This window comes from Betta splendens, chromosome 14 (assembly GCF_900634795.4).
Source record: "Betta splendens chromosome 14, fBetSpl5.4, whole genome shotgun sequence".
NCBI classification, from domain to species: Eukaryota; Metazoa; Chordata; class Actinopteri; order Anabantiformes; family Osphronemidae; genus Betta; species Betta splendens.
This window is the reverse complement of record NC_040894.2, coordinates 4,576,768-4,589,897: the sequence shown is the minus strand read 5'-3', so window position 1 is coordinate 4,589,897 and position 13,130 is coordinate 4,576,768. Positions and strand designations below refer to the sequence as shown.

The 13,130-nt window shown below is 46.0% G+C and overlaps 2 protein-coding genes across 4 annotated transcripts in view; one reads left to right on the top strand and one right to left on the bottom strand.

The window, feature by feature from the left end:
- Positions 1-6,700: 6,700 nt before the first annotated feature.
- smyd4 (SET and MYND domain containing 4) lies at positions 6,701-11,849 on the bottom strand. The gene is made up of 10 exons (XM_029174318.3): positions 11,635-11,849; positions 11,316-11,460; positions 11,056-11,145; positions 9,555-10,548; positions 9,188-9,445; positions 8,794-8,966; positions 8,537-8,684; positions 8,330-8,446; positions 7,227-7,350; positions 6,701-6,998 (listed from the first exon to the last, which is right to left on the bottom strand). Exons 1-10 carry the CDS (start codon positions 11,766-11,768, stop codon positions 6,875-6,877), a joined length of 2,307 nt encoding a protein of 768 aa, XP_029030151.1. The 5' UTR covers positions 11,769-11,849; the 3' UTR covers positions 6,701-6,874.
- The window catches only part of LOC114869807 (replication protein A 70 kDa DNA-binding subunit-like), a 29,688-nt gene continuing 25,850 nt past the window's right edge, over positions 9,293-13,130 (top strand). For 2 of the 3 annotated variants that reach the window (XM_029174320.3, XM_029174319.3), the window contains exons 1-2: positions 12,325-12,477; positions 13,010-13,057. In XM_029174320.3, coding sequence (XP_029030153.1) covers positions 12,445-12,477; positions 13,010-13,057 — 81 coding nt within the window. In that variant the 5' untranslated portion in view covers positions 12,325-12,444. Of the gene's footprint in view, positions 9,431-12,324; positions 12,478-13,009; positions 13,058-13,130 lie in introns of those variants that run through there. The other variant, XM_041073899.2, reaches the window with a different exon arrangement.

The window sequence follows — 13,130 nt, the reverse complement described above, 5'->3', positions numbered from 1 at the left end:
ATTTCTTCCTCCAAGCAAAGGAGGACGTCACCGGAGCCCCGCGTCGGCCCGCGTGGGCCCGCGGGCATCTGCCCTATCTGCTGCTGCAGGGCGCTGATTTACAGTAGTGGCTTCATGGACGGGTGCTGGGCTGTTGTTATGGCGCCCTCCTCACGGCCTTCAGCTCCATTCTGAGGCTCGTAATTGATTTACCCTGAGACGCCCGGCTATATCTCCTGACTGTGTGTGTGTGTGTGTGTGTGTGTGTGTGTGTGTGTGTGAGGGGGTTTGCAGTGTGCAGTAACCTTGGCAATGAAGTTCTCTACTGCTATGTGGATTTTTTTCTGACAGCCACCACTAAATATCACTAATGTACACTCACATTTGCATCACTCGTCATTCATTAACCTTGTTTAAATGGCCGACCTGCTCTGTACTTCACCCTCCCTCCAGCTGGCACTTGACTGACACATGCTGGACTTACTCACAATTTAATGGGATCCTGCGTGACCCGTGAAATGGACACACACACACACACACACACACACACACACACACACACACACACACACACACACACACACACACACACACACACACACACACACACACATGCACACACACAGGAGATGATATGGGGTTTTCTTTGCTGCTGTAGCAGTAATTCCATCAAAAACCTCAGAGTTTCTCCTATCTGTGTGCTGTTGTTGTTGTTGTGTGTGTGTGTGTGTGTGTGTGTGTGTTCAGATGAAGGTGGAACACGAGGACCATCCATCTTCCCTGCAAAACTCCAGCAGAGATAGTAGCGCCTCACTCTTCCTGTCTCGCTCTCCTTCTCGTGCCAAACGCACTCTGCGCCCCTACGAGCGCTTTAACCGTCTCTCACCCAATCTGTCCGTCTGTCTGTCCGCAGACCTGCTCCTTAAACAGGACTCCTCCGCCGGATGAATAAGACATGAGAGGATGAGGGAGAAGTGAAAAATGGCCCTGGAGTCCAGTCAGAGCCGTGTGGGGATGGGGGTGTAAATGTATCTTGAGGAGCCGGTGTCACCTGTCCCAGCACCATCAATTAGTCATTTAGACTTGTAATGGAGTGAGCCACAGTCAGACATACGCAGCGGCCAAACAAAGCCGGGCAGTCACTCAGAGTTAGCCGTAGCTGCTGCTCATTCTGACAGACCAGTCAGGGTCCATCCAACACATGCAAAGGGGGTGGAATTTATTATGTGTTCATATTTGGAGAGTATCGTACATGAAGCCATTATCGTAACAGTGGTAATGTTTAAATATGCTCAGTTATCGTCATAGCGACGCAAAAATGCATTGTTTTTCTCATCACAGCTTTGACTGGAGGAACTTTCTGGGCGGCGTGTCACTTAGCGCCACGCCGTCGTTCTCTCGTTGCCGCTGTAAGTTTTGGAGTCTGAACGTCACATGATCTGAAAATCAATAGTTCAGGGGTAGCGGTGAAGATCGCGCTTTAAATAGATACCTGCTATTAAAAATTATCTACCTGCACAATATACGATTTTAATCAGATCCTCACTAATTATACAGGACTTGAAAAGGAGCCTCCTCCAAGTTGTCAAAGCCCTGATTTGTGCATTAATATTCATATAACGATCAGGTGATAGCTGAGCTGTTAATACAAATAGAATGGATGGAATTACAAAGAGGTTCTCAAGGTTATGATCCTGCTTTGGTCAAAAATGTTTCCAGAAGTACTTTAATCCCCAACTTGACCAGATGTGACGATGAAATCCTGAACCATAAGAGTTCAGGCATTCTGCAGAACTCTAATAAATGAGTGTAAATCTCCTCATGGTTCATTAAAACCTTCATTTTCTAACAGTCACACATCAAACCAATTATATGGATGCTTGGCTTGAAATGTCTGGTGTTTAGATTGAATTACAAAACGCTGGGTATCTGGTGTTCAGGTGACCGCTGCTTGTCCTTCTGGCTGCCATTGACTGATGATAGAGAAGCCCTCGTGGCAGCTAAGACACTCCCGCTGAGGGGTGAAGTGTATCGGTGACACCTTGGAAAGTGAACCAGCTGCCTGGGTCGGGGTAAGACGCTGGCCCGCTGCCAGTTCTGCGAGACGGGCCGATCCGCCGCCGGCCGATCCCGTTTCGGTCACGAGGTGAAACGCTCCGGAAAAAACGGATTCATGCTCAGCAGCTCCACGAATGCTCTGGGTCCGGTCCGATCTGAGCTGGTGCGCCGCCATCCTGTGCAGGAGGTCTTGAACGTGTAGTTTAAAGCTGGGGTCAGGATTAACGCGGGTCAGGGGTCAGATCCGGCTCCAGATCTGGGCTCGGTTCAAGCCGGGAGGTAGAGTTTCCGGAGTTTGTCCAGGTCATCAGATAATCAGGCGACGGTGTTGCTGGAATGTGGTTACTGCATTGCTCGAGAGCAGCGCCGGTCCGTAAACACATCTTACAGGAGTGAACAGGTGTTGGAGGCGCTTCACTGCAGTCACGCTGCACATTCACATGCTGATCGAGTGCTGGTCTCTCGCTTTGTCCGGCGTGGGCACAGTGTGTGATATGAACCACGGTGGCTCAGAACCACAGCGGCTCAGAACCACAGCGGCTCAGAACCACGGCGGCCCAGAACCACGGCGGCCCAGAACCACGGCGGCTCAGAACCACGGCGGCTCAGAACCACGGCGGACCAGAACCACGGCGGCCCAGAACCACAGCGGCTCAGAACCACGGCGGCTCAGAACCACGGCGGCTCAGAACCACGGCGGACCAGAACCACGGCGGCTCCGCTAGCGTCCAGCTGGAGCAGCAGAGGCTCTCGCATCGCAGGCCGTTCAATAATGAATGTGTGTGTAGCTGCTGAGGGATGAGATGAGACGTCAGAGCTGCTTTTTTTCCTAACGTCCAGACCAATTCTCTTATAAACCTGTTTAACTCCACTGATTGGGAATGTTTTCTGACTGGCTGTTTCCTTCCTGTGCCAACGCCTCCTCAAAAACCATCAAATAGTAAAATCCTGCCGAAGCTTGAGCTGTGTTAATATTTAAATGTTCAGCATTTTAATTTGCTCATATTTACACGAGTGCAGCTTTATTTTACATAATTTTGGCTTCATTGCCGTCACATGAGCGCTTGCTCTTCTTTCCTCTCCTTCTCTCCAGCAGCGCATGCTCTGCCGTTGCGACGCTTCCAGCTACGAAAGCCGAATATTGCTGACATTTTTCTTCTCACTCCAGGGGAAAATAATCTAGGTGACATACTTCAAAATCATAAAGCAAATAAAAACATTGAGGAAAAAGTCTCCCTGGGGAAACGTAGATATCTACTTAGTCTTTTCTAGCCCAATAGTGTCAAAATTCCCCTTCTGTGAAACTAAAGATGTTTACTGCGGAATAAAATACAGTCAACTTTTTTTCCCATTATTCCTATATAACAGATGTATATCAGATGAGGAAGGAGGTATTTTCTTCTTTCGTGTATGTTTGATGAAGCGCTGGTCTGGGGAGAGTCGGGCTCGAAGTTCTAAAACAGGCTCAGCCAAAAAAGTAGATTTATCTTGCTGATTAGTCAAAAGCTAAGAATAGGTCGCTCCTTCTCTTATCTGTGGAGAAAAATAATGACCTCCACTGTTTCATTTGCTCCTCCATAATAAATGTAAGCTAATCTGCTCCTTGTCCGTCTACCCACGCCTCCGTTTCTCAGCAGACGTCCCTCTTTGTTCCCAGCGGCGAAAACAAGGATGCGCGATGGAGACGTCTGCCTTGATGGTCAATCCTGCTTCTCATTCATCAGGTAACGCTCCCTGTAATGAGAGTCTGTATGACTCCCCATAGGGAAATTTCCCTTTTATCATTCCCCCTGCAAAACATGTGCATTTGAAGGCGCTCAAGGACACCAGCAGGGATAATTTCCCCAGCTCTCCTGCTGATTCTGGGTTCCTACTGCACTTATTCCTGTGAAGTCATGCCTGCATCAGAAACTGCTTGATTTTAAAGTTCAGCATAATTCTTCATGAGTTTGGAGGCCGTTAGGGAATATAAATCAAGAATAAACATTGTTTGAAATTACTGTAAAAGCAGGAAAAACGCAGCAGAGGGAAATATTTCATCTTTGTTTTGTTGTGGGCTAATTTAATAACTTTGGATTTTAGTATTAGACACAATGAAATTCAGCCGGATTTCCATAAAAAGTTAAGCGTTCATTAATCCTGTATGAGCCTCATGGTGTCAGTAGATGAACAGTTGGGGGAATGACCAAAGGCATTAAGATTAATCATCTAGCCAGATTACAGTCAGTGGGATTCATTAAGGAATATTGCACTGATCTCTGCTGTGCAGTTAAATCTATTCTGGTTGAGCGTGAAGTAGGAGAACTGATCTCCAGGCTGACTTTGCTAAAACGCTTGAAATAACAAGCTCTAATTCCATCCATGTGTCTCAGTGATGCTAATTGACTTTTGAGGAAGAATGATTGCCGGTGGGCCTCCCGGCTCCGCTGACCGCTCACCTTGTCCGGTGGCATAGACCTGCACATCCAACAAACGCAGGGACCACCTCTCCAGCAGCACCGACAGCCTGGACCCGCTCCAGCAGGGGTCTGAATATTCGATGCCAGCGGATAAAAGTCAGGCTCAGAAATCCAGACCAAGTAGTTTTAAATAAATCATTGTAGTTAACATTCGGTTTTGGGTGACTATGATTTACAGTCAGCCATTTCCATAAAGCCTGGTAATAACCTTGGCTGCGTGAGAGAGAGATGGGGATTTTATTTTTGCATGAGCGCCAGCCACATTACCATGATCTACATCATATATCAGATGTCTCCCGTTGTGAAGCGAGGGGCCGATGGAGCACAGGAGGACACTGGCTACGGGAACAAATCCAATTAAAGGCAGATGCAGACGCGGGAGAGGGTGAGGGGGGGGTTAAAGTGCAGAGTGAGGGGCTCATTTGACCCTCGTGGTGGGAGGAAACCAGCAAGAGGCCGCGTGTGTGGTACAATAAGGCTGAACACGAGACCCTCCAAACAGGCCAGGACGCAAGGAGCATGTTGATGAACGAGATGATGATTAGTACAACGGACCCCAACGGGCAGAGCCACACATGTGGCACTGAGGCTTAGTGACAGCAGCCCCCCCCCCACCACCACCAGCACACCTCACACCTCCAGTCAAAAGCCAGAAGCGGTGCGACTGGCTGTCGTTTACTTTCCTCCACAGTCACCTGACCTCAGCCCCATCGAACATTTATGGAGGCACTTGAAGACAAGCATTTGGCTTCAAGAAGCTCTTGGGAGCAGAGGGTTTAGACCCCAGCGTTGCATAAGCTTAGGAGACTTATTATTCAACTGACAGTGTAAGTACAGTAGTGGGATAAAAATACTTCCCTACAAATGCTCCACTATTACTGTAAATGTATGTCTTATTCTAACTGAACTCCTGAAGACACTGAGCGTTTTAATTGTTAATCTTTTAACCCACTGCTGTGTCTTTTCCTCCACCTTTCCGGTCCAGCCACACCTTAAGGCCGGAGGTCAGAGTTTAATGTTACGGCTACATCTGTGTGATTAATTCATGCCGCGCTGTTACGCTGTACACGACACAGGCCGATTCAGGCGCAGCTGTGAGTAACTCGGCCGGTCTGAGTTACGGATAGTGACGCAGGCCTTGTTACAGAATACACGTGCGACAGCTTTTTGTTTGCAGTCTGGCCGGTTTTGACTGCATTATGTATAGCGAGACATCTGATAAGCCACTGGAAATGGCCTCAAATGGCACTAGACAGTCAAATAAGGAAACCATGATCTGATGCTGGAGCAGCGAGGGGATGTCTGCAGGCGGATTTGTGCCTCCTGTTTCTTCTTCTCACAAACACAGACGCAGGTAAGATTCAAACCAAACAACATGAATGAACAGACTCTTGGTGCTGAGGTTCTGGTCCACAGCTTTACCTTTTTGGTCCTGGACGACAAACAGTGTTTGGGGATTCGATTACGCTGCTGATTTAAGTAGCTGGGTTTTTATACTGACCTTGATTTTCTTTTTTTTATGCATGAGTTTGTGCCCCACAGACTGGCTGCCCTCCAGATACTGGGGACTTTAACAGGTGGACGCCTCAAGCGATCCAGCTGTGAAGGAGATTTTATAGTATTTGAGCAGACTGAGCTTTTTCCCATTTCTGACAACTGGAAGGTTTTCCTAGGGCAGAGCTTACAGTGATTTTCTAATTGGTTACATACCTGATTACTAATAAAGAAAGAGCTGAAATGTTGACCAGAGGCGTGAATACCTTCAGCTTAAGGGTCAATCTGTGTGTACTGTACAGTACTGTATGTTCCCCAGAGCTGCAGCTTGCTTTCTGGCCATCCTACAATAACACTTACCTTCTCTGTGGACAGCTGCTGCCACCTAAAGGCAGAGGGTCCTGTACTGTACTATCATGGAGTAGCTGAGGATAGCTGAGGAATTTATACTGTAGATTAACTTGTCTCAGTTTCAATTATTTCTTGATGGCCTTCACACTGAACATGAAGAACACACATATTCACTTCAGTGCTATTTTGAGAAATACACTTAACCTGGAAGTATCTGCTGGAAAAGTTGCTTCACGCTGCAAGACCACTGAAGCACGAAATTGGAATTATTGATGGATACATTGTGACACAGAGAGGTCAGAGAGTCACAGTGAACTGTGGACATTTGGTGGCTGTGCAGACTCACACGTTGCCAAGGGAAACGTATAGCTCACTTTATAATGGCTCACTGACTTGTTAGTGTTAATTACAATCGGTAATGAATTAGTTTGACCGGTTAGGAAGCAAAAATGGAAAAACACACAATCAGAAAATGTTTAGTTCCATTTTGTTTCATTGAGTAAAATACTGTAACTCCATTGTAGTTTCTAAGACTACCCTCGTAGACAGTCCTCCATGGCCTGCAGCTCCTGTAACTCATGGCAGTGAGGGCCACAGTGAAGGCAGAGGAGTCGTCTGACCTTGGGAATGACAGATAGGGCCGGGCCTCTCGCACCACTGGGAGATGGAGATGAGAAAGGCTGCTGTTATTTCTATTAATAATCTCAGTCAAAGATAAAACAGAGGAAGTTATTAGAATGTTAAACTGATCACTGGTGTGTAACGTCTCATCTACTTGTTTTCTGTGTCTGTTTTTGCTTTAATTACTCAAACAGCTGCACAGTGAGAACACCTTCGACGTCAGACACTGAACGATGCCCTGAAAGTCACTTTAAGCTAACTTACCCATTGAAGTGAAGCTGAGCTAATTTGAAGAGTTGTCGACCCAGTTCGATGCTGTCTCCTCCAAACTGGCAGCCAATAGCGACTCTGCTTTGCTCCAGATAGAAAGCTGCTTTATTCCAGTCACCTGAAAGAACAACAGAGAAAGGATTGTACTCAGCTCTGGTCGTGACTACAGCTAAAGGTCATCTGTCACCTTTTTATTGGTCAGTGTTTTGGTTTCTTTTATACTTTAGATGCTTTATAGAACCAAAAACCTACTTTTAATACACAAATACACCTCATCAAAGCAGAATATTACAGGGAGGTCTTTTGTGGTTGATTCCTTCCAGGAAGTTTAGTTTAAAATGTTCAAGTGTAAGTATCCAGTGTGTGTACAGCTGGTACCACACAGTCCCAGTGTTGCTCAACCGAGCTTGGGGGGTGGCGTGGATCATGGAGGAGGCTGTGATGGGCTGCTGAGAAGAGTGATAGCCCCGAGGGGAAAAAGCTGTTCAGGTGTCTGGCAGCCAGACGGGAGCCTCCGGAAGATTCAGTGAGCAGGGTGTGTGGGGTCCAGCACAATCCTTCTCACCTGCTTCCTTGGTGGACACCTGCTCCTGCAGCTCAGTGCCCAGGACGGTGTTTGCTGTGTGCAGAGGGGAAACGCAGCGCACCGTGATGGATGCGGCGAGAACGCGCCGAGCGACTGGTGCAGACTTCAGGGGCCGGGTTCATCTTACAAAGCAGCCCGAGAACATGCATCCCCTGATGAGCTCTCCTGAAGATGGATGCCTAATTAGTCTCCCATTTCTAGTCGTTAGTGATGATGGAACCCAGGAACTCGAATGACTCAACAGCAGCTTCATGACAGCATCGTTAATGAGCGGTGGGGACTGTGGAGTTGAGTGCTTCCGGAAGCACAAGCGCATCTCAAGTATTTTGTTAACATTACTGTGTCCATTAATGGCAGAAACTATTTTTTATTGTTTTGCAATCGTCCTATGCATTCAAATGTTCAGATGTACAGAAGCTGTGACCTTAATTTTGTATGTATGTCAGTTTTTACTTGTCCTCTCCATAAAATGAATAAATGTTTACATTAAACTATTAGTGATTGTTCTCACCCACGGTAGCATAAGCTCTGGCCATAGCATCAGCCAGCTCCCCTTGAAGAGGATGCGTGTCTGCCAGGATGAGTCCAGACTGAGCCTGAGTCTTTTTCAGCAGTGTCAGAGCTTCATCTGAGGGAAGGATGACACACAGCTGTAGGAAACGCCTTCTGAATGGATAGCAATGACCACAGTTAAACAATGCATGCTTTAGTTAATTACCTGGCCTTTCTCTCTCCATGAGGTCCACAGCTTTGTCCAGTTCAAGCCTGATCTCCTGCAGCCTGTGGCCCAGTTCAGATGAAGACACGCAGTGACCACAGGATGACTGGGAACAAGTGAATTCTTTATTTCTCTCCTCGCTGTTTTTCTGAAAAATGTAAAGAAGATGTGCCATGGGATGGGAAATGAATACATAAATAGTTCAATTCATTGTTTTACACACCAACCCACGATAACAAACTTAACTTATCTCTTACTTTGAGAAATCCTCTGCACTTAACACACAGGAGTCTGGACTTGTGTTGCCCTGAGCGCTGCTGTTCGCCCTCCTCCTGGGTCCCAGTGCAGGTCTCACACTGACACAGGAAGTGGTACTGCTCCTGCAGGAGGCGTCGGCGCTCCTGAGTCACCATCCTACTGCTGTGAGGACCTGAAGCGTTGATGACGACAGCACACGTCATTCAAAAATTGAAATGAACAAGGGGGAAAAGATGCCAAAAAAACTGCAAATTAATGACAAATCAGCAGAGGATGATCTAATGGATATTAATCTTTTGATACTAATAAGGTGATAATATTATGAGGATACCCATGTGCACCGTGAAATTCAAGTGACCTGCTTTATACAAACATTCATAATCGTTTTCTTGCCATAGCAGTGCAGAATCTCTTCTCCGGCACCGATGGCTTTAGCTGCTCTGACAGTTACAGTGACGCCACAGGCTGCGCTTCTGTGTTCGAGCTCGAGTTCTGCAAGCGGGTCTGAACAGGATGGGGCGGCACCAGCTCCAGTGTTGAACACCAGGCTGGTGTTGGGAGAGCAGGAGTGATTCAGAAGACTAAGAGTTGGAAATACAGCTGTAGCAATGCGGATTTCCCTGCTGGACTGTACTGGTGAGTTCTCTGCTCCTGTGAGATGGAAATAAGTAAACAGCAAACTTCAGTGTGTGACACAAGAACAGTCACAAGAACATTAACAGGTGATAAGTTACAACAAAACTATTTGGTCCACAGTCACCTGTGTCTTGCAGTGTCATGATTGCCTGGGCATTAGACCTCAGCTGCAGGTAATGCCTCAGAACCACACTTCCCAGCAGCCTCAGCTCCGAGGTCCAACCTACGTTACCTCCCTCTTCATTTGGTGATAGGCTGTTTGCGCCTGCTGTTCTCCGGAGCTGCCAAGATTCAGGTGGAGGTCCTGTCTCACTGAGCTTTACGTAGAGTGTTGCTATGGTAACGGAGTACAGGAAGCGCAGACCAGGGCTGTGGTGACTCAGATGGTGAAGCAAATGAAATATACTGGAGTAAGTGTCACCATAGTGTGACGTAGGAGGATGAGGTTGATTCAGATGACGTGGATCTGAATCGCTGGGTTCTCTGTTCCGACAGCTTGGCTCGGACTTCGTGCGCTCGTCTCCGATTGGCTCCGTGGCCAGTTGGATGTTATTTAACCCGGCCTTCAGTGTTACCCTCAAAGCAAGGTGTGACATCACACCCATCACTATCAGCTCTGCCCCCAGGGGACACTCCCAGCGGTGGTGTTCCTTCCAGGCAGCCTGCTGACAGACAGTCGAGCAGTATCTGCTGTAGCAGCATCGGTCACATGGGACAGGAACCAGAGTTTCAGTCAAACACATGTGACAGCGTCTGTGCTCTGTTCCTGACACTCCTGTGGCTCTCTTCCCTTTCACCTCCAGCATCTGCGGTATGAGGACACAGCTGAATGGTCTGTCGTTAAGGATCACCTCCCCCGTTGCAATTTTCTCGTCAGCCACAAGGTGACGGCCTTTCTCCACGCTGAAGCCAATAGAAGCTTTGGCCAGAATTCCCACTGTGAGAGGTGGAACAGGTGAAGCTTTTTCTCCGCCTGGACTTTTACAATTCTTTGAAGAAGGATTGTGATGATCTACAGTGAAATGCTTTACACACTGCCCACGACGGTCCTCTAGTTTGTGTAAAAGATGAGAGGGGTAGCCGTTCTTCACTGCTCTGTCAATGTCATCAAGGCACTCCTGGGAAAGACAAAAAAGGAGCGTGAGGAAAACAAGACTGTTGACTGATGCAAAAGACAAACATGTCTGTTCACAAGTTGCTTCATGTATGATTTCAAGGTTTTGAGACATCAAACAAGTATTTGGTTTAAATGTTAATTAGCGCCGATGAGAATAAAGAGTTTTACTAATTATGTTAATAATTCCATAGTCCCATAGTGAGCTGGACTGCCTGACTCGTGAGATAAGTCATGACTAACCTTTGAGGCATAATTAGCGGCAGGAACGTGAGCTGCATCCCTACACAGACCAATAGAAATGGTTTTGGAAATTGCTGTTGTGTGTAGTCATCTTTTTTGTGACTTCGCATCAACAGCAAGGGCAGCATATCAAGTTAACGTGTCTCTTAGCGCTGATCAAATTTATGACACTATGATGACAAGCAGAGCTGCTTCCAGTGAGTTTTAATGACGTGCACGACACTGACTGAGTCATTATTTAGTTGTGCTGAAGATGGCACCATTTTACCTGGTAGCGTTGCAGATGGTAGAGTACAGCGGAGCGGTTGGCGTAGCACAGAGACAGCTGCTCTGAACTTTGGGGAGCAAAACATATGCCCTGTGACGACAAGAGAGACACACAAGGGATGTTGATGCATACTGATGGACACAGGATGCTGGAACATCCCTAATGCCTTTTCCTCTTAACGCCACTCCACAAAAAAATTAGTGTGTGTGTTTTCGTGTTTATCATTAACCAAACTATAGATTTAAGCCAATTGATCTCACCTGTGAGTAGTGGAGACCAGCTGCAGTGTAATCTCTGGTCTTAAAGCTGTTGTTGCCCGCCTCTCTGCACTTGGCTGCTTGCTTTGTGTCCTTCTGGACTGAGTATCCTGCAGACACTGACTGTACAAAGTCCAAATCATCTTGGCTGGAAAGCAGAAATAATGCAAACACATAAATTAAAAACAAACAAATACAGTATATATCGTGTACTTAATAATTGCGATTACAGCTCTACTTATACAATCACAAAACATATTTTATTGCTCCAGTGCTAAGTTAATGCAGCAACGATTGCTTCATTTACAGAATATCTACTCACGTAATCAGAGCTAAGGCGAATTTAAAAACATCATCTATTTCGAGCAGGGACGTAAATTGTTCCTTTAAGTCGAGGTCGAGTCGGGTCCACTTTTGTGTGACGTGATCTTGCCACTCGATAAAAGGAAGATCCATCTTAGAGAAGCTCTGACCCACGCGTACGAAGTTCTGCAGGGTTTGTTTTGAAACCCGTCACGATTGCTGTCAAGCCAGCCCTATTTCCGGTCGAGTATCCGGCGAGGACCTTCAAAATAATCACGTAAATTCACAAAATGTAGTAGAGTTTATAGATTAATTGACAAATATTTCTTAACATGAAGAAAGACTGTTTTTTTCCTCACATGAATTTGAACATTTGTTGATGTAGCAAAATTAAATAGAAAATAAAATAACAATTGACTCTGACTGAGTGGGAAATGCCACATTAAGACTTTCAGGCATAGCACCAGTATCTAAAACTGGAGACCTGCCTTTTTAGATAAACTGTAGATGGAAAAAACAACAATAGTGGAAGAAAATGTAGAAAAAACTATTCCAGGCTTTCAAACGGCCTTATGGTAATGTTCACCACAGTTGTATACTGATAGGTTTGCATTGTGTCCACGTTGCGTTCCTATTCCATTATTTTGAAGTCTTGCCTGTACCTTATCCGGTACAGAATACGTGTCATGGGCATAACTTAACTTCTATTGCGGAAGTGTCTTTTACTTCTCTTCTCGCGATATATTTCGCACTTTTACTTTAGGCTTTCTTTGGGTGACAACCTGACAATTGGTGGCTTTAATAATAACTTATTATTAAGAGAGTAGAAATGGGTGTAACACTCACACAGGGAGCAATTGAAGTAAGTACAAATATGACCAGAACCAAAGTACTTTTTATTTTTGCTGTGACTCGGATGTTTCTGCCCATATTTAGTAACCTAGCACTACTAGCTGTGATATGCTAGCTCTGAGCTAGCTGCAGTAACAGTTCACTGCACTTACTGGGACCTTAACTGTTTAATGCATTAAAAATTAAACATGGGGTTTGTGGTGTATTTGCTGTTAGGTGCAGGCCTGTATTATTGTTTCAGATGTCCTCTCAGCAAAATAAGGTATTGGTCTAAAATAAACCTTTCGGGAACCGAGAGTTGAGTGGAGTTCAGATTTAAACCAGATTGTTTGCAAGTGCACCTTGGCACCAAGGCAGCAATAGTGCATTTGCAGCACGTTTTGTTGGGAAGGCGTTTTGCTTCTGTGAAAAATTGAAAATGTTGTTGTTGTTGTTGACAGTTACCTGACATAAGTCTGTTTTCCCAAGGTGCTTTAAAGAAACTGTCTTGCTCCAGATGTGCTGTAAGGCAGTAGATACTTACAGGTGTGTGTTTTTTTTAGGCCCTGTTCAAAGAGTCACCTGTGAACAACCCTGTGCTACAGCTGCTGGTAAATGGACTTAACCACTTAACCAACCAACCAATCCAACTCTATTGCAATTCAGATTTTATTTTAGCTGAAT